At 40.4% G+C, this 24542-nt stretch overlaps 1 protein-coding gene across 1 annotated transcript in view; it reads left to right on the top strand.

The window, feature by feature from the left end:
• The first annotated feature begins 5810 nt into the window (after positions 1–5810).
• CABCOCO1 (ciliary associated calcium binding coiled-coil 1) overlaps positions 5811–24542 on the top strand; it is a 61926-nt gene continuing 43194 nt past the window's right edge. Inside the window, exons 1-4 of the mRNA XM_050899153.1 lie at positions 5811–5990; positions 13416–13528; positions 16417–16586; positions 19743–19887. Coding sequence (XP_050755110.1) covers positions 5811–5990; positions 13416–13528; positions 16417–16586; positions 19743–19887 — 608 coding nt within the window. The remainder of the gene's footprint in view (positions 5991–13415; positions 13529–16416; positions 16587–19742; positions 19888–24542) is intronic.

Here is a 24542-nt window from a genome sequence, read left to right on the forward strand (position 1 = left end):
AATATATACATATTTATTATATAAAAACAATACTTACATATATATGTTTAATATATAATATATATTTTATATATAATATATGTAAACTTGTATTTAACAACTTTTATCTCTGTTCGCCATTATAATATATTTTGTTGTTTAATTTGGGTTATTCCTTCTGGTAATTTTCCTTACTACATTAATTGGCATGTTCTGTACTGAACAGCTTGTCCCCCTGAAGAATATAGCTCTCAGTCAGTGAAACAATGCTTTCCTATGCGCTCTCAATAAACCCAAAGACCTACATTAAGCTTATGTTAAATTATTTGTTTGTTCATTGTCACCACTGTACTCACGGCTGTATAAGACTTAGAAAGTCAATTCCTGTCCCGAGGGGCTTAGAGTCACTCAATGGTCAGTGCTGTTCTTTTTGTCTCTTCTCTTGAATTTGGGAATTCTTAGTGGATTGTTCTGGTCTGAATGCTGACTGTGAGGAGCCCTTTAGATCTACAGAGATTTTGGTTTTGCTTTAGCAATTGGTGACCTTGGGGGTAGGTAGTCTGGAACAGCTGTGCCCTAAACTATACATATTGCTTTACCCTATGCATCAGGTCTCATGGTTTAGATTCTTGAACTAAAAGGTACTTAGAGGGGAGAAAATCCTAAGCTTTCTTAGTTCATATTGGTGGCGTACTGCAATGTTATATGTACATTTACATTATTTCTACAATGTAATACATAGTAAGGCACTGTCTTGAACTACTGGGTTAAATAAATTCATATTTCTTCTTGAAGTTCTTGTTGGCAAGAAAAAGCACAGGTCCCCTGGAGATGGACTACATGTCCTTTTAAGTCTTTTCTATCTAATTTTTAGGATTTCTATGAACCTCAATTCAATTTCTTGGCACTAGATATAGCAGTCTTTTGGCTAAGATCAAGAACAGAATCAATCTAATATTTGCTTTTATCCTCCATTGAGCCACTTCTCTTTATGGGGAGAGTATAATGGAATCATTGATAGAGTACATGTTTTACTTCTTTCATTTCTCTGTATGCATATTGTTTTGAATAATTGAAAATTTATGATTCGCTAAATTTAACTTCATAGAATCACAGAATGGTTTGGGTTGGAAGGGACCTTAAAGATCACCTAGTTCCAACCACCCTGCCATAAGCAGGGACACCTTCCACTAGACCAGGTTGCTCAAAGCCCCATCCAGCCTGGCCTCAAACGCTTCCAGGGATGGGGCACCCACAGCCTCTCTGGGCAACCTGTTCCAGTGCCTCACCACCCTCACAGTGAAGAACTTCTTCCCTACATCCAATCTAAATCGACCCTCTTGCAGTTTAAAGCCATTACTCCTGGGCCTCTCACCACATGCCCTTGTAAAAAGTCCCTCTCGGGCTTTCGTGTAGGCCCCCTTTAGGTACTGGGAGGCTGCTGTAAGGTCTCCCCGGAGCCTTCTCTTCTCCAGGCTGAACAACCCCAACTCTCTCAGCCTGTCTTCATAGGAGAGGTGCTCCAGCCCTCTCGTCATCTTGGTGGCCCTCCTCTGGACTCGCTCCAACAGGTCCATGTCCTTCTTATATTGGGGACCCCAGAGCTGAAGGCGGGACTCCTGAACTTGTCCTTTCTTATTGCTGGGCCAAGTACTAACATTACATGTCTCTCAAAATCACTATCAAATCACATGGAATTTTGCTTACCTATTAATTAAATAGACAGGGAGAGATTCCGAGCTAGATTGTATTGAAGAATGGTAAGCTCAAAGAAGGAGTATCTCTCCCTAAATGACTCAGCACTCTGTCCGTCCGGCTGCTGATACACTGAAGCAGTTATCCTCTTGTATTTGTATCTTATTTTAATTGGATATTGCCTGAGAAATGGCAGAATTATCTTTTTGTTTTAAAAACAAGTTTCTCTGACAACCTGGGATTTATGTGTTTCTTTTTCTAGTACATAATCATGCCCTGAATTTTTTTCTGAAGATATATGATATGTAAAACAGAAGAACATTACCTAGAGGGAATACTGTTCCCTGGATAGAGTATCTGTGATGAATGTTATAAAGGAGCCAGAAGAGGATGATTAATTACTATGTTAATGCACCTACATACAATAATGCATGACTCCTTATTAAGAGCCATGTAGCACTAATGTACTGTTGCTTTCACAGATTACCCATTTGTTACTAAGATGGTCCAACTCAAATACTGTGTGCAAGATCTCCATACTGCCATGTTTTCTTGATCTTTGTCCCACAGGGCAATAACATAAGCAATTTGTTGTCATGAGGGCTGGCAGCCAGGGGAGCTATATGTCCATCTGATGTTGTTGTAACAAGCAAGGCTCCGCTCGGAATTTCCATCCGCTTTTCCTTCTGAATTTGCCTACATATAATTACTGTGCTTGGTGATGCTCAACTAAAGGTGAATGGAAACATGTTTGCAATTGAAGGTTTTCATAGGATCTCCATCAATAGGAGGATGTGTGAATAGGCTTGGAGTTTACAAAAACTTTGCTTTTTAAAAGAAGGCTTCTGAAAATTCATTCCTTTTCCTGAATTCATAAACTTCATCTACTGCTGAAATGCAAGGACCTCTGCAAACGAGTAACAAAATCAGACTGAATCACCTTGGTTATTAAAACTTTGGAGGACTCAGTGGAATATTTTGGAGCCCTCTTGCAGCTGCTGTTTTTGTTCCAGCTGCAGGTGGCCTGCACCATCAAAGCCCTGTAAAGCTTCACGTGCAGCTGTGGCCTTTTTTCCCCTTCCGACATGGACTTGTGTGCTGCAGGTGAGCCTGCTCCCTCCCCAGAAGACATGGTATCATGAGGAAGAGGAAAGTAGTTCTAGGAAGACAGCAGTGTAGTTCATTGTGCAGGGAGCAGCTTGGAATTGTTATATTCATGATGCTTCATTGCATCATTAGCAAAATGAAAATCTGAGGACTCGATGAAAATTGAGGAGAGCAACCAGCTCTTCACCCAGCCCCTGCTGGGGCTGAGTGTAACTGGGCCACGTGGTTACCTTTAATAGGCTAGAGGTGGCCTGGGCACCATGAGCTGAAGAGCTTTAATCAAAGCTGGAAAGAAGAGGAGGAAAGTGTTCCCTCCGAGATACTCATATGCTGGGTGAAACATCTCAGAAACCTGAACTCTGCTTCTCAGATAAGTAGAAGAGCACTTATTGTGTAACACTGTGTAAAGCCAGATTTTCAAATACGGTCTGTTTAAATTACATGTGCTGGAACAGACACTTTCAGGGAACCTTTGCGTCTAACACAGCTACGCTGGTGGAGAAGAAGGAGCTCTATAAGAGGAGCTGCTGTTCTCCTCTGAGCTGGAGTGTCTGTGACCATTAGCAATCATAGAAAATCTACTGTGGTTACCTGTAGTAGGAAAGGACTAGATCAGAGTTTTAAGATCATTATTTCTGTGTTGCACTTAAAAGTCCTGCATTTGAAGGAAACTGAAAAGCCGCCTTAAATACTCACATGTGCATACAAATGTGGGTTTTGTAAACATTGAAGGATCCACATGAAATTAGAAGGAATAGCTTAATGCCACTGTTGAATCTTTTTTGTTGGTGTCTTTTTTTTATATATAGATCTAACCTTTGTGACACTATCTAAAAATTTAAATTGAAAAGTAGGAAGTTTAGGAGCTCACTGCTGGAAATGTGGGCTGAGCTTCAATCAGTGCTCAACTTCAATCAACCTGCTCAGTGCAGGTTTTGTGTAAGAAAGAATACAGTCCTTTAATATTGAGCAATAGAAATGGAATTAGCTCCTTCTAAGGGCTTTGAGCCTCCATGTCTTTTACATTGAAAATGTTCATGGAAGTCAGTGGGCATTTTCAGTACCAGGGGAATGCAGGGTTAAGTCCAAAATCTACCTGTTACCGACTAGATAACATCAGAATGAATGTATCCAATGTTATATTGCATCCAAATATCACATTTAATTCCCCAGTTTTTACACCTTACTGCGTGCGGTGCTTGCAGCTCTGAATAATGTTCTTATTTGGTTAGATTTATATACACAGTAAAAAGGGAAGTAACTGCAGCTGTACTGCTGTCAGCTACAGAGCATGGCACAAATTGTAGGAATTCACAGTGTGGGCTCTACACAGAGCTAAGCAATTCTTTAAAATACTATGAATAATTCTACAAAACACTGCAGGATCCAGCTCTCTGAACCTCATTCAAACAGATTTCTGACTCCTTTTGGAAGCGCGATTGGTGTACGTCTGTCAGTGAGGGTCAGGGTGTTTGAGCAGGAAGGGGAGTTACGTACATGTTGAATCTCACACTATAAATCAGAATCTTAGTGGCTAATGGGGAGGTTCTCGTCTCTTGTGACCCAGCTAAGACACAGGTACTGTACTTAGTGGTTTGCACATTTTAAGAAACTGATGATGACAACCTTCAGAAAGTGGCAAACTGCTCAGAAACAGTAGCAGACCTCGAAACAGCTGCAGAAATCCCAGGAGGTCCTTGCTTTATGTGGGGCACTGCAAAGAAATTGTTTTGTCATACCAGCTCCCTCAGCACATCAATAAACTTTGCAAAATAAGTTAGCTTTTTCTTTGTTCTCATTACTGTTCACCCACTAAATGCTTGCATTTTATTTGATCTTGCAGGTAAGTGCTATTACTCTTGAGTTGTTGCTGCTGCTGCGAGTCTGCATGCAACACAAAGCTGACAGAGAAAATGTTTCAGCATAGCTTAGTTTATTAGTCTTCCGAGCTTAAAATATAATGAAAAAAAAATAGGACAAAGAGGAGAAACAAGAAATACTGATGTATATCGTAATGAAAATGCAGTTCAGTCTCTAAGTCTTCTTCCACTGACTATAGTTTGTAAATTATTCGTAAATTGTACATAAAATATGAACATTTAAGTCCAGATCCTTAGCTGGAGTAGCCCTGTATTCCTCCATCGGTCCCAGCAGATGTGCTGATTTACGCCTGCTGACAACTAATTGGTGTTGACATTCTTGGACTGTATTTAGGTTTAGGTATTTCGTTCAGACATGGTTTTCAAGAAGCTGAAAACGTTGGGATGTTGTTAGAGTAACTGCAGGGATAACTGCATGATGCTATCCTTATAATTGTTATTCAAACAATGCTTACAGTAGTTACTGGCACTATTTGGATGAGGAAAACGGTAAGATCTAAATTGAAACAGGCATGGAAACATTGCTTCATGGTGCGTAATGTTCCTAAGACATTGCCTCATAAAGTCTCTCCACACAGGCCTTGAGGTGGCGGTCACTGCATTGGGAAGGCAGATGCGGGCATTGGCCCTCAGGAGGCACAGCCCTCGGGGTGCAGGAGTGCCTCACACCTCTTCTGCTGCCTTCTCGCCAGGACTGGTCTTCTCACAGGCTCCATGGCACTGTTTTTAAGTACACCATGTCCTTATGTGCTTGTGCCCTCCTTACAGACACCACTCGTGATGTTTGCTGTGTTAACTGTGCAGTTCATTGTTGCTGGCGTGACAGTGACTGGCTGGACACGCCGCAAAGAACGGAGAGGATCAGGTGGAGCTGTTAGGCTGTCGGATCCCTCCTCACGCAGGCTTCTTCCTGGGTGGCGTGCCACTAGGCACCAAAGGGACCCATAAGCTGCATCCTGGGCAGGGGCTGTGAAGGCAGCTCACCTCAGCCCTGCCTGCTCCAGGCCCCATGGGCAATGCTGGGCAACTCTCAAGGCATCCGCCACAGAGGCCCGCCAACGCCCTGCTCCCGAGCCACTACCGCTGTGACAGTGCTGCACATGGGCAGCCTGCGGAGGGGAAAGGCCGTCCACAGCCCCCCATGAGCCCATGAAGGAGCACCCAGGTGAGTACGCCGGGGAACCAAGATGGCGCCTGGCCAGAGTGAGAGCAGGCGGCCAGGTCTCGGGGGAGGAGCTCCGCGCCCCGCCAACCGGCCGGGCCCCGCCCCCGTTCCCCGGGCGACGGCGACGCCGAGCCGCGGGCAACATGGCGGCGGCGGCGGGGCAGGTACTCCCCTCCGCGGCGGTTGTGCTGCGGTGCGCTCGGGCTTCCGCTCGTCTCCCATGCGTTTCACCGGCATTAGCTCATCCCGCGGGACCGGGGAGCGGCGTGAGGGGCCGCGGCGCTGGCGCCGCCGAGGCAGCATGCTGCGGGGGCAGGGCTGGGGCAGCGGTGCCCTGCCGCCTTCGCGCCGCCTCTTATTTTTCTAATTTATTTTAAGTGTCTTCGCTAAGCTTCAGAGAAGGTAAAAAGGGTGGGGTGTTAAAAATGCAGCGTGGGTGTACGTACCTGCGTAACCATCGTCCCCAAGAGAGTTTAAGGGAGAGACACCCGCCCGCCCCGGCGGGGCAATTCCTCCGCCAGAAACCCGCAGAGGCTTCGGCCGGCACAGGCCCGGCCCGGCCGGGGTCCGCGCCGTGCCTCGCCTCGCCTCGCCTCGCCTCGCTTCTGAGCCGCGGCTGGTGAGCTCCTCACCCGCTTTCTGCACCTCCCACTGCGCTCACCAGTTTTCACTTGGTTACGGACTCTCATTTTTAAGTCTATGGCTGTTTCTTGGCTTATTCGTGGTGGTAGGAATCTCCTGATTTTTGATTGTTGAGGGAAAGGCATACAGTTTCCCTTCAAAGAGAACTGAAGAGGTGGAAGCAAGCTCACACCTTGCTTCCAGCAACATCACGGTTGTATTTCTCACCTTTCATTGCTTTAGGTAGCCAGAGTGCTCTAGAGGATTTTGCAAATCCACATCGTTCTCCTTAATATTTGCTTTTTTCCTTTGGCCTCCTCTGGTTTTTTTGCTTTCTTTTTTATTTTTTTTGCATTGTAGTTTTTGACTTGGTTGACATAGGTGTGATTTCTGACAGTCAGGCAACTCATCTCGTGCTGCATGTCAAGAGAAATATAAAAATACAAGTTATCCCTCCCAAGAACGTATGAGGTGTTGCGTCAGCCCAGAGTTTCTCCCTCCAGCCTGTCTATATAGTTGTAGCTACTACGAGATAATTTTCTTCTGGTGGAAGTGCTTTGTTGTCATAGATGGCTGAGAAGTTACTGTGACTGTTGTGGACGTGATTAACCGCTTTCAGCCAGCGTAATGGTTGCATCTGTTGGCACAAAGCTACCCTAGCGATTGTCGGTACAAAAGCTTAACGTTTAGGTTTCCTTAAATAAATAAATCCTCTTCTATGTGAAATGTATTATTATGTATTCTAAATGCTTTATGAAAAATATATGCATCTTTCACAGTATTCTCTGTTAGTGTTCTCTGTAAATATTTTGGCAGTTGGAACAGCGTAACACTGGGGTAATGCAGTCAGATCATAGTAAAAGAATACACAGTGTACTGTATGGGAAACGACAGGCTGTCAAAAATATATTGTACATCCGCTGGAAATGTACCACTGAAATTTTTGTCATTTTTACTTCGTGGCTTTATAAAAGGAATCTTTACAGGAATTCAGTGAACTTTTTTTTTCACCTATTTTCTGTTCCTTATGTATTGAAGTTTGTTCTACACATGATAGCTTACCTTTGTGATATTTCCTATTATGCTTTATGATTTATTTTTATTACAAGCTCTGTGGAATTGTGCGTTTTTATAAATTAAATTTTATACTCTCCAGTTTTGGCTGAAGCTAGCTTTGCATGGTCTATATGTAAGCTGTAGGGAACACCGTATTCTGCTACTATTTTTGTTATATTGTTTCTTAGATCTTGAGACAATTCGTTTTGATTTAAATTGAATATTTTTATAATTATTCCGACTTGTAATTACTTTCAGCAGAAAGCATATTAGAAAATCTGAATCCTGATCTTAGCAAGTCTTGCCGCTGCTTTATTTTTAACAACATTTTTTCCAATAAGTAGTCTGCAGCTGTGAAAACATCAGTAAAGTTTAATGTCATAGTACATTTGGTCATCCATAAATCTTGACATTTGGACTGTGTGAAATTTTTGAAACATATTTTGTTATTAAAAGGACGCTATCAGTGTCTGTTGTTTATAATGGTCCTCTGAAAGCTTTCCTTCTGTACAGGTTTTATCTTTTGCATTTGATATATCTGCATATTTATCTTTTGAATGTAGTTGAAATTAGTGTTACTATTTTTATTTCCTCATCCAAAGGAAATATTATGACTAAAAATAGCAACTATTGATTTTAACTTCCCATTGTGGGAGCGGACAAGCAGGGCCTTTTTAAAACAAATAGGAACAGTGAATGCATTTCTCTTTCTGCCTTAGCTGTTTATGTAGACAGCTTCAAGATTTTCTGCTTCTGCTGAAGTATTTGACAGCTTGATAACAAAATGCGTATAATAATACAAATAACAGCCTGTGTTGCTGGTGTGGTTGGGTTTTTTTCATTCCCATTTTGATTAAAGCTGTAACTGATAGGCAACACTCTTTCAGGGTACATCTGTACTGCTGTCAGCAGTATCGCTCAGACAGAGGTAGCTGAGCTAGCTTTAAATAAACTGGCTCGGATACTGGAAACTATCTAGCTGTGGCAACAGAGTTCAGTCCAGTCTAATTTCCCTGATGGAGTGCGGACAGGAGGATCTTGCGTTCCTTACGCTTTGGGTATTTGCTATAATTTAAGAGAGCTGGTAAGCTATTCTTTTGTGAATATATTTTGAAAGTCATGATTTTGCAAAGCATGGTGCTGTATTGTCAAACAAATGCAAATAACATCATCTTCAGCCACTGCAGAGGGCTCATCCCAAAGGACAAGCTTATTTTCCTTCAGGAACACTGGTGCTAATTTCCATTGCTGTGTTTCAAGGCTTTGCCACTCTGGAAAGGCCCTCGCCAAAACTGCAGGTAGTGGGACATTTTTTCTAGCCAGGCATGACTCACTTGGGGTTTGGGTTTTTGAGAGAGAGTTCTTCCCCACCTGCCCAAACACAGAGGTTTTTTTGCAATTTACTATTTAACTACATCATTCTTCTGCTAATATTTTCTGTTTCATGGTGATTTGTGAACATTGGCCAAGAGATTCAAGGAAGATCTTATTCTTTTGATTTAGAATATCTGATTTGGTATTTTGATTTGATGCTGTTGACAAGGGGTGCCCAAAGCATTTGGAGTAACGTATTGAACAGCCAGAAACATATTATACATCCAGAACAGCCAAAAATTCTTTGAAGGAAAATAAAACAGTAACAAATAATTCTCTAGTAGTAGTCTGTATTTAAATAGGTTAAGTTTACTGCTGGGAGTGTGTATTGGTGGGATTGGTTTGGGTTTTTTTTTCCCAACACATGAGGATAGTGTTACCAGAATTAACTCACCTTGGATTACCTCAGTCAGTCACTACGGTTAACAGTAAAATGAATGGTAAATTCTTTGACATCAGTGAACACATATATAAAATAACTTCTCTTTGAATTTTCAGTGGTGGTTAAAGACAGCAATCAAAAGACAAAAGAGTATTCAATCAAAATAATTATAAGCTTTTAGTCATGTGTGTGTGGAGGTTCTGCCCAAACAGAAACTTCCACAAATATGGGATTGTTCAAATGATTCATGGACTTTCACTACTTCTTTAAATTACAGAAACATTGATAATTTTAAAAATTAGTTTTCTAAATTATGTACTTTCTCTCCTATAGTTCCTCATCAGTCATCTGGAATAGTATTTCTTATTATCTGATACCTGTGCTTGTTGTAGTGGACAGTGGTGTCACAAATCCATCCTTATCGTGAGCAGTAACAAAGGTAGTAATGCATTGGTGGGGGTGTTGCTGCTGGGAATAGCGTTACAGATGCTAGGTGATGAAATGGTGAAATGGGAAGTGTTTGCCTTGCCATGTAAACTGTCAGATTTTGATGTGCAGATTACAGAGCCTTATCTGCAATACTGAGTTACAACAGCTTGAATCTCTCTTAATTTGAAACTGCAAATATCAGTTGGTTAAAGAATATGTTTCTAATGCTAGAGGACCTTTAAACGTGTTGAAAGAGATTATAGGTGACTGAGTGCAAGGCACCTGGAGTTATTTTTAAATTAATTTTTGTAATCTTACATAGCTTATATATTGCTGTAATACAACACTACACACTAAGACTTCAGCAAATTTTCCCAGAGGTCCTTCTTGCTGTTTGTAATTCAGAGAATGAGATGAGCCTTAGCATCAGCATGTTAAGTGTGCTGGGCCTGTCGGTACGATGTAGGTTAGAAAGCTTCATACTGTAGTAAGCCAGGTACGTACTGGAGGCAGGAGAAAATTCCTTCTTGGACAAGCTTTTTCTGACATGGTGGATGTTGCTTGATACCTTTCAAGAATCAGTGAGGAATTAGTTTGGATAAGATTCGTGGGAGTTCAGGTAAAAAGTTGCTTTCCAGAATGTTCAACTTTTTACCTACTAACCTGTTCCTTACAGCATGAGATGTAAGCAGTGGGAGGAAAAAAAAGACTTTTGATGCCCCTCTATTTACAGGGCTACTGCTGTGATCTAGAATGGCGGAAGAGTGTCGTGCAGGTAGTTGAGAGTGTTATGGGAGGGTCTTTGTTCTTACTCACACCTGGCCTCTATTACAGAGGAGAAGCTGGAAGATATCTTGATGAGAGCAAAACCACTGTGCCTTGAACTTTCTTATGCTTTTCTTTCTGATACAGTGCTAAATTCCTCATGCTATACTGATAAAGTCCATCTGGGGTGATACCTGTAAAATTTTAACATTTTGCCTTATTAAGAAGTATGGTCAGTAAGGTGTTGACTGACTGACCAGTAATACGCCATTTATATAATGGTGCAAAAATACATAGTAAAGTATCCTATGTATTGAAAATCCTGAGAGAAAGAGATGAATGGGTATTAATTCAGTTTCCAAAACATCAATATCAGTTATTCTTTTACTTCAGCTCTCGCTGCTTCTAAACAATCTCTTGTTCAACAGGTTTCTAACACCACTGATCACTTCAAGAAAGCATTCATATCTTTCCTAATTATTCAAAAATATCTTTCAATAATTGTATAATATTAGCATGTTGAGCTATTCAGTCTGTTTGGTTTTTTTTCCTAGCTAGGGCATGCAGCTTCAATTATATCAACATTCCTGACTGTAGGAATACTTCTTTTTATACTGCATGAATTATTGCTGGTAAAACAAAAGCAAACTAATGTCATGTTTCTATGTGAAGGAAGCCTTTGTTTCCTGTTGTTCTGATGAGACATTGTATCTGAGACGAACTTCTTTACAGTTGGGAACAATAATTTTTCATATTAAAGTACATGTGAAAATAATCTAGTACTTAATTAGAGGAAAAAAAATAGTCTGTCCACTAAATGTTCTTTGTTGCTCTCAGTCTTGTTTCGTCAGTCTTGAATGTTCAGCTAGTCCCAGAGTTTTAAGTATATCTTGCAGTTTGGCAGCAGCAGGGGGAGCAGTGTAGCTTTATTTGGGGGCTCTCCTTGACCAGTGCTAGAGTTAGTTGATTATTAGCCCAGAGCAATGCTGTTCAGGCTCAAATATCAGCTCATGTTAGGAAATCTTCCACTTCTCTCTCTCTAGGAGAGCTAGAAACATTATTTTGCAAGCTTTGCCTTGCTGCACTTCTGTAAAGCCCAAGTCCCACAGATGTAGAGGTGTACCTGCTATGAGTAAACTATCATCAGGTTTTTGTGTCCTGGTGCAGAAGCAGGTCAGGCCAATTAGACTCACAGTTATGAGGCTGGAAGGGATCTTTGGGACATGAACTGGTTCAGCTGCCTGCTCAGAGGTGGGCCAGCACTGAATGCAGACTGGGGCTTTGTCCGGTTTCGTCTTGAAAACCTGCAAGGATGGAGATTCTTGCACCTTTCTGGGTAACCTATTCTAATACTTAATTATCACCGTATCCTGGGCCGCATCAAAAGAAGCATGACCAGCAGGTCGAGGGAGGTGATTCTCCCTTTCTACTCTGCTCTCGTGACACCCCACCTGGAGCACTGCATTCAGCTCTGGGGCCCCCAACATAAGAAGGACATGGACCTGTTGGAATGAGTCCAGAGGAGGGCCACCAAGATGATGAGAGGGCTGGAGCACCTCTCCTATGAGGACAGGCTGAGAGAGTTGGGGTTGTTCAGCCTGGAGAAGAGAAGGCTCCGGGGAGACCTTACAGCAGCCTTCCAGTACCTAAAGGGGGCCTACACGAAAGCCCGAGAGGGACTTTTTACAAGGGCACATGGTGAGAGGCCAAGGGGTAATGGCTTTAAACTGCAAGAGGGTCGATTTAGATTGGATGTAGGGAAGAAGTTCTTCACTGTGAGGGTGGTGAGGCACTGGAACAGGTTGCCCAGAGAGGCTGCGGGTGCCCCATCCCTGGAAGCGTTCGAGGCCAGGCTGGATGGGGCTTTGAGCAACCTGGTCTAGTGGAAGGTGTCCCTGCTTATGGCAGGGTGGTTGGAACTAGGTGATCTTTAAGATCCCTTCCAACCCAAACCATTCTGTGATATGATTCTATGATTAATAGTGAAATATTTTTCCTTATGCTGTCCCATGCTAATGTATTGTAGGTCCCTTCCAACTGAAATATTCTATTCTATGATCATTATCCCTTGTTGCCATGCCATGCACCTCTGTAAAGAGTCTGCCTTATCTCACATTTTACAATGTGCTTTGACACCTCACTTTGTTGCCTACATATTCCATTGTAAAACAGGGGGGTTTACTGTTTTCTTTATTTCATAGGTTTCTTACTGAAGTGTCTGGTCGAATGTTTTTGGTCAGTGACACACACTAAATTAACTATCATCAAATGTTCCTATTTTTTGTAAGAAAGACCACTGCATCGTTGGTTCATGCTCAGTTTGTTATCCCCTGTAACATGTACATCCTTGTATCTCCTGTAAGTAACTGCCTTCTGTATTACAAATACACTGACCATCCCTGAAACAGTAGTGTCCCATCCTTGTATGTGTATGATTGTGTTGCAGCAAACATCTTGGACTTTTTTTTGGTTAGGGAAGGAGTCAGTGTAGACAGTAAATTTGAAAATGCAATCAAGTACAGGGTGGAGAGCAAATAGCATGGTAATGTGTATATATACTCATAATATCTTAAGCAGAAACTGATTTTAAAATTTAATTACCGTGCAATCTAGTATCATGTTGGTCAAATCTAAAGTAATGGATTTTTTTGCACCTTTACATTTCTATTGTTTTTACTTGCAAGTTAATTTAATCTTGTGCTGCACATGATATGTCACTATGTTCCCACATGAATTTAAGATAAAAATACTGTTTTCCATGTATCTGCCTAGCTTTTCTCTAGTGAAAATGTGTTAGGGTATTGTGTTGCTGCCATATAATTATAGCTGTGTTACATGTTTGGCATTTGTTGAATTAATCCCTTGCATACTTCCTCAAAATAAAAATGTTATTTAGATAAGTTACTGACATAATAAAATAAACCTTTTAAAATTATATTCCTATATACATTTGTGTGTATAGGAAGAAGAGCAAGATCAGGATGCCATAGTTGGAAAGAAGATTATTAATCGGATGTTTCTTTCTCTTTCCCAAATTACTGCTTTGTCAGAACAAAATGCAGAAGGAGTTCAAAAGTAAGTGGCAATGATAACAATGCTAGAACCCATATTATAATGAAATAAAAATTATAGACTATTTGTTAGATTTCTTTTGTGATGGTTACATCATTAGTCTTTAATTGTTTGGTTAAATCATTGATATTTAATATGATTCATGAAAGAGACGAAGAAATACTGTTGATCTCAGATCCACTTTGTTTTACTGTATTTCCTATATCCCTTGATTTTTCTTTGACTCCTTTTTTTTCCCACTGATATTTCACATTGATGTGGTTTCTGAGTTTACCATAGTATTAAATATGCTGTAAATTAAATACTAAGGTGTAAATAAGAACAGGCCAATATTGAGCTTTTTTTATAAGTCTCACTTAAAACATTTAAGATTCTGTACTGTAACATGAGTTATTGAAAAATCAGAAAGGTTTTAAAAGTTCAGAAAGGGATGGAAAGCTTAAGAAGGTATTAGTAGGTAGCCATTATGGTGCACTGGGGAAATAGGAGGCAGCCAAAGACTTCTGACGTCAGCCCATCTTGTCTTTCCTGTAGCAACACTCTCCCTTGTTATTAGTGCTTAATAGCAGCTAAATTTAGGAGGCCGGGAGTTCAACCTGAGACTCTAGACTTATATTTTAAGGATGGGATTTTTCAGAAGTGCCCGAATTATTTAAGAGCATTTGTGTCCACTAGCAAATTCTTAGTGAATTGAAAGCCAAAGGGCTGTCCGCTGGACTAGCTCGTGGGGGTGGGGAAATAAAAAATCCAACTTTGTCCCTCTGAATAGATAAACCATTTAATAAATTTCAGTAATAATATTTTAATCTCTATTCTGTTCCTCCTATTTGACACTGTTCTGAGGAAAAATAAAAGTTCTTTCTGGGATTTTTTTTTTTTTTAAGAAAATTGGAAAGAAAATTTGTTCCCATCAAAAATAAAAAAAAATGTTCTTTCATTTACTGTTTTCTCTTGCACAATAGGCCTCTTATTTTAGAGGATACTGAAGCATACAACTCACTGGAGACTAAAATGTGCTTAATGACGCAATTTATTGTGAAACTTTCTCATTAAGATTAAAAAGAAAAGCACTGAAAGATCGTACGTTTCTTCTTAGTCTCAGCTGATCACATGTATTTTTATATGTATACTGTACAAGTGGAACGTAAAGTATATACTGCATCTGACTGAAAAGAGGATAGTTATAGGGTATTTTATGCACTCTGAGTAGTTTAGCAGCAGCATTGAAATTTTGTTAGTTTACCACAGTGCATCATGTCTATACACAAGAGCAGGTTGAAGGCCACAGCTAAGGTTAGGAAATCAGAATAGATCTGATTCAGTACGAGAATTTTGATGTCCTGTGTTCCCATCTATCTTGGAGTTTTATACTGCTGTCCATCTCCGTAGGACTTGAGCACCTTCCGTGAAGGAAGAAATAGCAATCAGGGTAACTAGGAAATCTAAATGCCCCATCATTTCCCAATCATTTATAGATACTGTTGTCAGTGACATGCCTTACAGAATATTGAAAATATGAGTATTGGCATTGTTAGCAGCATCAGAGAAAATCTAAATCCCTGAGAAGCTCTGATTATGAAAACACAGAGTTGGCAGAAGCTTCAGAAAAAGAGGATATGGACTGTTTCAAACCTTGGAAAGTTCAGCTGGCCACGTTCCACTTCTATTTCAGTACATAGTTAAGTGTTTTTAACCGACTTGCATGTGTGCAGCCGTACAAATTTGTCATGCAGAACAAAGGAATACATGTTTTAAACAAAACTGATTGGATTATATGCTTTACTTTGTTAGCTATTGAGGCTTTAATTAAAAAAAAGAAACTCATCTTATTTGACAGTGTATCATCTCTATTGGCTTGGTGAAAAGCCTGAAAAACTAATGGTTGCCTATCGGTAGGTCTGAGATTAATGCCCTTCTTGGGAAGGAATGAGAAGCGGGGGGGGGCGGGAGGGAAAGACTTTGCTCTGTTACAGGGGACTAGAAACTGTGATCACAACTGGCACCTGTATCATCAGGTATAGTTCAGAAGCCAGGGATTCCTTTAATGTAAAACTTAACTACCTGAGACATGGCTGAAGTTAGACTGGAAGAACTGCAAACTGAAGTCCTAGCCCTGATCCCCTCTCTTCATGTGGAAAAATGCACACAATTATTATGAAAGACATTACTAATTCTATGTTTGGATAGAGTAGACATAAATGTGTCAGCAACAGCATGGTCTCCTACAAGGGAGTGTATTTTTTCATTAATTTTTCAAGTTAAAGTAAGTGGAAAAATTTCCACAGTGTGCCAGTAAAATAGGATGAGGCTCTTCTTAAGTGTCTTGACCGTTATGAAAGTGGAATTTGAACTTGTAAATATTTAAGGTACTTTCAGTAATTTTGTATTATTTACATTAATTTTCAAATGTAGTTTTTCATCAGTGGCTACATGAAAAATAATCTTCAAAGGGAAGCAAGGTCTTTTTAGTACTGTAAAACTATCTCAATCAGAGTGAAAGAGTGGTAGTGAAAAGTGGAGACTAATTGTTCCTTTTCATCCTACAAACCCCTTCCTGAACAAACACTGATTTTCTCTGGGATTTTCAGTGTATTTCTCTTTGGGTTTTGTAATGCTCTTATTTTTGTTATTTCATTAATCATGTCGTAACATTTTTAAAGTGTCTGTTGAAACCTGTAGGTGTTTGTTTACTTTTTTCAGTTGATACGTCTTCTAATCATAAACATTCATATCTAGAAATTGATGTAGCTAAGTTCCGGGAAGATATATGCATATATATTTAATATAATAATAGTAAATATTATAGATATAATTACAAGCAGACAAAGTAAAGCTTTGGAATCTGTAATTTATTTTTTAATTTCATTATTTTACTCTGCAATTTCTTCTAGAAAGCTGGAAGAATTTCTGAATTTTAAACAATTAAAGACATCTTTGAAAGAAGCTATTTTGCTAGATTATTATACTGCAGGGTTTTGGTGGGCTAAAGAAATGAACTTCAGTCTTATACAGCTCTCAGGATTCATGGATCTATTAAATTTCCTGTTGGAGAACCTCAGTGGTAAGTATAATTAAAAATTGTAAAATAAATATCTGAAGTAGAAGGCAAGAATGTTTTCCAGTCATTTTAATAAAGCGATATTTAATTACAAGTAATTGTAAAATGATTTATTTTCTTCTTGAATGTTGGCATGTTCTACCTTGTACCTGAAAATAATTCTTATTGGCAGATGTTAAACTTCCGATAGAGAGAACTGTAGTCTTTTTAGCAGAATATCCCTCATTCTTTCTACAGTATGCGGTACAAAAGGGCCAGGTCCTGAAGAGACCTCATCTTTGCTATGGTAAAATAAATAATAATTACAATAGAGTGAGAGCAAGGAGCTCCTAAATTCCAATTCCAGCTGTCTCAGTGACTGACTCACTGTAGCCTTGGGCACATTTCTCTGCTGTTTGAGATATTCAGTACATCTTGTAGCATTACAGCAGGTGAATTACATTTATTTTATCCTTGGAGGTCAACACTCAGGCAGCTTTCTATATGGCAAATGCTGCACTTCTGGCACAAAATGTATCAGTTAACTAAAGACTGGTGAGGGAAGTAAACTGGCATCGCTGCTGAAGATGAAAAATGACAATGAAAGGACTGTGGCTCCTGTGGCTACAAGGAAATTTGCAACAAAGCATGTAGCTTGGGTCTAGTGGGAACAAAATAGCCAGAAAAAATGGTAGCAGTATCCTCTAAAACCCATTTTTCAGAGATCGCAATGCTTACTTAACATCCACTTTGAAGGTGATTATGTTGAGAAAAGTCCATCCCAGAGGAAGAGCGAAAGGACTCAGCAGTTCCATTCAAAGAGAAGATGAATATTTAAAATCAAGCTCATAATAGTTATTATAGTCTTTCATTGTAATTTAATTCAAGGGCCTTTCTGACTTGGAATTTTGACAGAATACGTACGTGCTTTATGATCATTGGAATTCCAGTTGTCCTTCCTGTCTCCAATGAGAAAGTATCTTAACATATGCTAACTATATTAATATAACAATGGAGAAGAATGGAAACATGTCAGAAATTAGTTTTATGAGACTGTATGTAATGCATGTGTACTAGACAGGCTGGTAGCACAACCGATTGTTAAAGCTGACTGACGTTTTTCAGGAATGCGATCTTAGTTGCATAAAGCTTTGCCAAACTTTAACTCTTTAAGCTGAAATTTTCCATGGCAGTGTCTGCCTCTGATTAATTTTTATATATAAAATTACAACTAAAACAGTTCAATGGGCTTGCAGACGGAGGCTGTGCAAAAAAAAGTATTATTTTGTGCCTTTTTTTTTTTTTTTTTTAACAGCTCTTAATACCCCTGCGCTTTGAAGTAAAGACATAAGGTTTGGCAAGCAAGTGTTGTGAATTTGCTTTTTGCTGTCCTGTGAAAATCCATTTGGATTTGGCTAAGATACATGCCTTTTAGGGAAAGAGAATGCCGTTTGTAAATGCTTACAGGAGACTTCTTATATTTTCTTCACAGCTAAGTTCCCTGAATAATCTATCTTATAAAGTATACTGTAGCCCAGGGCTGAGATGAATTTCCTTGTAATTACTGTTCTCAGCTGGTGCAAGTTCCAAGACCAAACATTTCAACTAAGAGCAAAATGCTAATGTCTTCTCTATTAATGACCATTTGCTTTCCCTTCCCTATACTGGACCCACGCAGCCTGGAGAATTAAGCTGATTTGACCATAATAGCAAGAATAGCATGGAGCAGGAAGAATGGATTTAGAGAAGGAGGGTAGTGGAAACTCATTTAAGGCTGGTAAAGGAGAGAGAAAAACTGAGGTTTGGAAACTGGAGGCTTTGGTTGATTGGGAGCCAGAACGAATTACTTACATGATTTGATTCATCTTCTATACATTGAGGGTAAAGTGCTCCTTACCTCACAGAAGTACTGTGAGAGCCTTCCTGAGAGAGGTAGTTGGGGCTGAAAATCAGGTGTGCAGAGGAAAGAGAAAATCTGGACTAGGTGGCGACAGACCTGGGCCTGGGAGTTGTGACTTCTCAGGATCTTGTTATGTGGCTTCACTTCCCTACTAACTGTGATGTTCCTGGTTCTATTACTCTTTCTCATTTCCCATGGCTTCTATTTCCTCCACATTCTCTGTACTTCTTTCTTGTTTATTCCATTACAGTTATTTATATTGTGTTGCCTCTGTTACTGAAAGCTGAGGCGAAATTTTCAGCATTTTGATTGCTGTACCACTAAAGGGCAAAACTATAAAGACCAGAATCTTGTAAGTTTTTTAATTTGTTTTCTATACAAAGAACCAAGGAGCGGATCAGTAGAGAATTAAAACAATAAGGAAAATAAATCTATTTCACCACTAGTGGATATTTCCCCATTTTCTACTCTAGATTTTTTAGACTTAAAAAGAACAAGTAAGTTGTGTTTGAAACTTTTTTTTTAAACTCCACCATGATTCTAGTGATGGCACACACTGTACACAAATCAGAAAGATGAATCCTTTCTTTTTAAAGTTTCAGCAAACACTGATATATTTCAGATTTTCCTCTTGTCAAGACAGTTAACAAAAAGAATTTAAATTTTAATTCAAAGCTGTTTTGGCATTTGATTTTGATTTCCAGGGTAAAAATTTAAAGTAATTATCTATTTTGGGGGGGTGCAAAAATGTCTCCAAGTTTGATGATACATGCAGAGTATTTTGCATATTCATGTTTAATCAATTATGGCTGTAAGCACTTTAAAAAAAAAATTTTATTACCCTTTTAAATATCTGTTCCTGTATTAATGGTTTATGTTGCAAGGGGCACGGTCGGAAGAACAATCTTTTATAATACATAACCAGTAGTAAATTTATTTTAAAGATAAACATACTATGCATCTCAAATTTGCATACTCTTCTGCCTGTGGTTATCTCTGCATAAGTAAGAGGCCAAGCTGTAGTATCTTGAACACCCATTATTCTGATCCTTACGTTATGAAGGTGGATTGGTGATTTTGTGATGGAATTTTAATGCACATTTTATTGATAAGAATAATGGCAACAGACAAAAATGTTTGACTGCTGTTGCTTTTTAAGTTTCTACATGGCTCATAACTTCTTAAACTTCAAGAAGTCTTGTAATTAAAATGGGCCAAAAAAACCCACCCCACCCTGTTATGTTTATATTTAGTTTTTGTTTTTCGGGATTCCTTTGCAGACAAACATATGACCTTAGGAGATAATTTAAAAGAACTTGGAAGAGCAATGGCTGGAATAGGAGAAACTGATTCAGAAAGAAGTGGTGACTTGAATTGCTTCAGCATTGAGCAAGCCAAAGCAGTCATTGATTACTTGAATATCAGGTATTTATTTCCACAGGATCCATTATTTCTTATTTGAATAATTTAACGCAGTGGGAAATCAGCTGATAAAATAAGTTAAAATTATTTAATTGGATATGTTCATACTGTGCCAACGTACTGCACACACCAAACTTTAAAACGTTAAAAAGGAGAGAGAATATCCAAGTAGCAGTAAAGATCTGGCCTCAGATGTCAAAGCCTAGGAAATAAATTTAGACTGGAAGTTTATCAAAATGTAAGATTATGCTGAAAAGCTTCCTTCTGGGTTTTGTTTTGGGTGATAAAAGGAAAAGGGGAGAGTGGTGTATAGAGAATATTCTTGGTTTGCTTTTAAAACATTCTACTTTTAGATTCCAGCTGAACAAAATCCTAGATCTTGTCTATAAGTTTGAGTATTTGTCTGGCCTTGACAGCTGTAGTGTACTTCTTAAGTGGTTTAAAGTTATGTACTTTACAGAATTAAGGCTACGGTCATATATGAGTCATAAAAATGTTGCATTTCAAAGTTAGCAAAAGTTCAATATCTACATGAAAAGGTTTTGTGACAGGTCTCAGCTTTTAAACAGAGACACAGAAAGAGATACAAACAGCAGTAATTCAGTTATTTATCTGAGAAAAAAATTAAGGGTCTGATAGCACCCAATCACACCTCTTGATATAAAGTCTTAACTATACAGTAATGTATACAGACCTTTCTCCACTGAAATGCCATGGTTAAGACAGTGGCTATGCTCATATACCACTGTTTACAGTACATGATGGACAGAATGGTTCTCAAGCTGTTGTATCACCCATGAATGTCGGGGTGAAGGAGATGGAAAAGGGAAAGGTACTATTGTAATATATGCTCATATACTGTACTACATCTGTAGCCCTTCAGCCTGTTTTCTGACCTGAATGGTGATTAGAGGGAGAGATTTTGTGGCAGATGGGCATAAAAAGTGAGTAAGGTCATGACTGACCCATACATAGAATTGTTGGGAATTTTCTGACTGTTCTTTTGCTAGGAAAAGTTTAACACGTCAAAGAGGTGTTTTTAGAGTGTTTTCCTGGATGCAGAAAAGTATTTCCTCTTGAAGACAGACAAAAATACTAGGATGGCTGATAGCCTTCCAGTTTAGGGTACTCAGATTCAGACTGGGGATTTAAACCCATCACAGGCAATTTCTTTTACAATTGGGCTATAAAGTTGTCATGGTTTAACCCCAGCCGGCGATTATGCGCCACGCAGCCACTTGCTCGCTCCCCCCACCCCAGTGGGATGAGGGAGAGAATCAGAAAAAAACAAAAAAAAAGGAAAACTCGTGGGTTGAGATAAAGACAGTTTAATAGGACAGAAAGGGAAGGGAAAATAATAATAATAATAATCATAGAATATACAAAACAAGTGATGCACAATACAATTGCTCACTACCCACTGACTGATGCCCAGCCAATCTCCAAGCTGCAGTGCCCCCCGACCAACTCCCCCAGTTTATATACTGGGCATGGCGTAATATGGTATGGAATACCCCTTTGGCTCATTTGGGTCAGCTGTTATTGCTGTGTCCCCTCCCAGTTTCTTGTACACCCCCAGCCTCTGCTGGCAGGGCAGTATGAAAAGCTGAACAGTCCTTGACTTAGTATAAACGCTGCTTAGCAACAACTAAAACATCAGAGTGTTATCAACATTATTCTCATCCTAAATCCAAAACACAGCACTGTACCAGCTACTAAGAAGAAAATTAACTTTATTCCAGCCAAAACCAGGACAATATCCACCCCTTATTCTATACCATCTACATCACGTCCAAGTCCCACACTTTACAATACATTTTCAATTAATCATCACCACTTTTCCTGTCTTTTGATACATATACACACAGATATCATTCCCTTAGTCTATGGGCCTTTAAAATGTCCATTGAGTTCTTTCGGTCCGTGACTGTGGGCTCCATCTGTCATAACAGTCTGTCTGGGCAGGAGGGATGGTGCAAAGTCCACTCAGTCGGCAGAGCAGGATGGGGCTTCAGTGTGGTGTGGCGGATAGGTGACATTGGGCGCAGCATGATGAGGAGGCTGTGTAGTGTTGGATTGTTGCATGCTGAAGTCAGTTCTGGTTCCATCACTACTGCGTTTCGCTTGGTTTTATCAAAGTTCATTCTTCATTAATCTGGGTGATTCTTGCTGTAATACCATTGATATAGCATATAACAACCATAGTAGTGATGACATACAATGGCAGAGTTATATAGCAATTAACATCATACAATTTAATTCATTGGCTATTCTCACCTAAAATCAAATCCCCTTGAGGCACACATCGGACTTCCCCATCTTTCCACATCACCCACCAAGTGCACCCAGGTCCTTGAGCGAAAGCAATCCCACGAATGGGTTTACCTTTGCCTGAGGCAGAAGTGACCCAGACTGTCCTCCCTAGCATATTCTTTATGTGCACTACAGGGACTTTATCTGCTTCTACGGTATTTAAAAGTTTTGACTGGGCAAGGCTAGCTTGATTGGTAGATCCCCTGGTGTTAACTAACCAGGTGGCTTTTGCTAAATCTGTGTCCCAATGTTGAAGGTTCCACCCCCCATTGCTCTCAGTGTAGTCTTTAACAACCCATTGTATAGTTTGATTTTCCTGGAGGTTGGTGCATGATAGGGCATGTGATATACCCACTCAATGCCGTGCTCTTTGGTCCAGGTGTCTATGACGTTGTTCTGGAAATGAGTCCCGTTGTCTGACTCAGTTCTTTTTGGGGTACCGTGTCGCCGTAAGACGTGCTTCTCAAGGCCCGGGATAATGTTCCAGGCGGTGGCATGGGATATATTTCCAGCCATCCAGTGGTTGCTTCCACCACTGTAAGCACATGGCGCTTGCCTTGGCGGTTTTGTGGGAGTGTGATATAATCAATCTGCCAGGCCTCCCCATGTTTATATTTCAGCCATTGGCCTTTAACCGCTTGGCTTGCTTGATTGCAGCATGTTTCACATTCATGGATAACTGTGCGATAGTGTCCAAGGTCAAGTCCACCCCTTGATCATGAGCCCATCTATATGTTGCATCTCTTCCTTGATGGCCTGAGGTGTCATGGGCCCACCGAGCCATAAATAATTCACTCTTATGTTACCAGTCCAGATCCACCTGAGCTACTTCAATCTTAGCAGCCTGATCCACCTGCTGGTTGTTTTGATGTTCTTCAGTGGCCCAAGTCTTGGGTATGTGGGTATCTACGTGACATACTTTTACAACCAGCTTCTCTAGCCGGGACGCAATATCTTGCTACAGTGCAGCAGCCCAGATGGGTTTACCTCTGTGTTGCCAGTTGCTCTGCTTCCATTGCTGCAGCCACCCCTACAGGGCGTCTGCCACCATCCATGAGTCAGTATAGAGACAGAGCACTGACCTTTTTTCTTGATCAGCAATGTCTAAAGCTATCTGGATGGCTTTCACCTCTGCAAACTGGCTCAATTCACCTTATCCTTCAGCCCTTTCTGTGACTTGTCATATAGGACTCCATACAGCAGCCTTCCACCTCTGATGCTTTCCCACAATGTGACTGGACCCATCAGTGAACAGGGCATATTGCTTCTCATTTTCTGGCAGTTTGTTATACAGGGGGGCCTCTTCAGCACGCGTCACCTCCTTCTCTGGTGATATTTCCAAATCTTTGCCTTCTGGCCAGTCCGTGATCACTTCTAAAATTCCTGGGCAACTGGGGTTTCCTATTTGAGTTCATTGTGTGATCAGTGCAACCCACTTACTCCACGTGGCAGCAGTTGCATGATGTGTAGGAGAGGCCCTCCTCTTGGACATCCAGCCCAGCACCGGCAGTCAAGGTGCTAACAGGAGCTGTGCTTCAGTACCAGCCACTTCCAAGGCAGCTTGAACTCCTTCATATGCTGCCAATATCTCTTTTTCAGTTGGAGTATAGCGGGCCTCGGATCTTCTGTATCTCTGAGTCCAAAACCCTAGGGGTCGGCCTCAGGTCTCTCCTGGTGCTTTCTGCCAGAGACTCCACGTAGGGCCATTCTCCCCAGCTGCGGTGTAGAGCACATTTTTAACATCTTGTCCTGCCCAGACTGGCCTGAGGGCTACTGCATGAACGATCTCCTGTTTAATTTGTTCAAAGGCGTCTTGTTGCTCAGGGCCCCATTTAAAATCGTTCTTCTTCCAGGTCACTTGATAGAGAGGGCTTACAATCAGACTATAATTTGGAATACGCATTCTCCAAAAACCCACAATGCCTAAGAAAGCTTGTGTTTCCTTTTTGCTAGTCAGTGGAGATATAGCTGCTATTTTGTTGATCACATCCATTGGGATGTGACGACGTCCATCTTGCCATTTTATTCCTAAAAACTGGATCTCCTGTGCAAGGTCCTTGACCTTACTTCGTTTTATGGCAAAACAGGCCTTCAGAAGGATTTGGATTATTTTCTTCCCTTTCTCAAAAACTTCTGCTGTGTTGCCCCATACGATGATGTCATCAATGTATTGCAGGTGTTCCAGAGCTTCACCCTTTTCCAGTGCAGTCTGGATTAGTTCATGGCAAACGGTGGGACCGTGTTTCTACCCCTGAGGCAGTTGATTCCAGGTGTACTGGACGCCCCTCCAAGAGAAAGCAAACTGTGGCCAGCACTCTGCTGCCAAAGGGATTGAGAAAAACGCA

The sequence above is a fragment of the Gymnogyps californianus genome, chromosome 6, assembly GCF_018139145.2.
Source record: "Gymnogyps californianus isolate 813 chromosome 6, ASM1813914v2, whole genome shotgun sequence".
Classification (NCBI taxonomy): domain Eukaryota; kingdom Metazoa; phylum Chordata; class Aves; order Accipitriformes; family Cathartidae; genus Gymnogyps; species Gymnogyps californianus.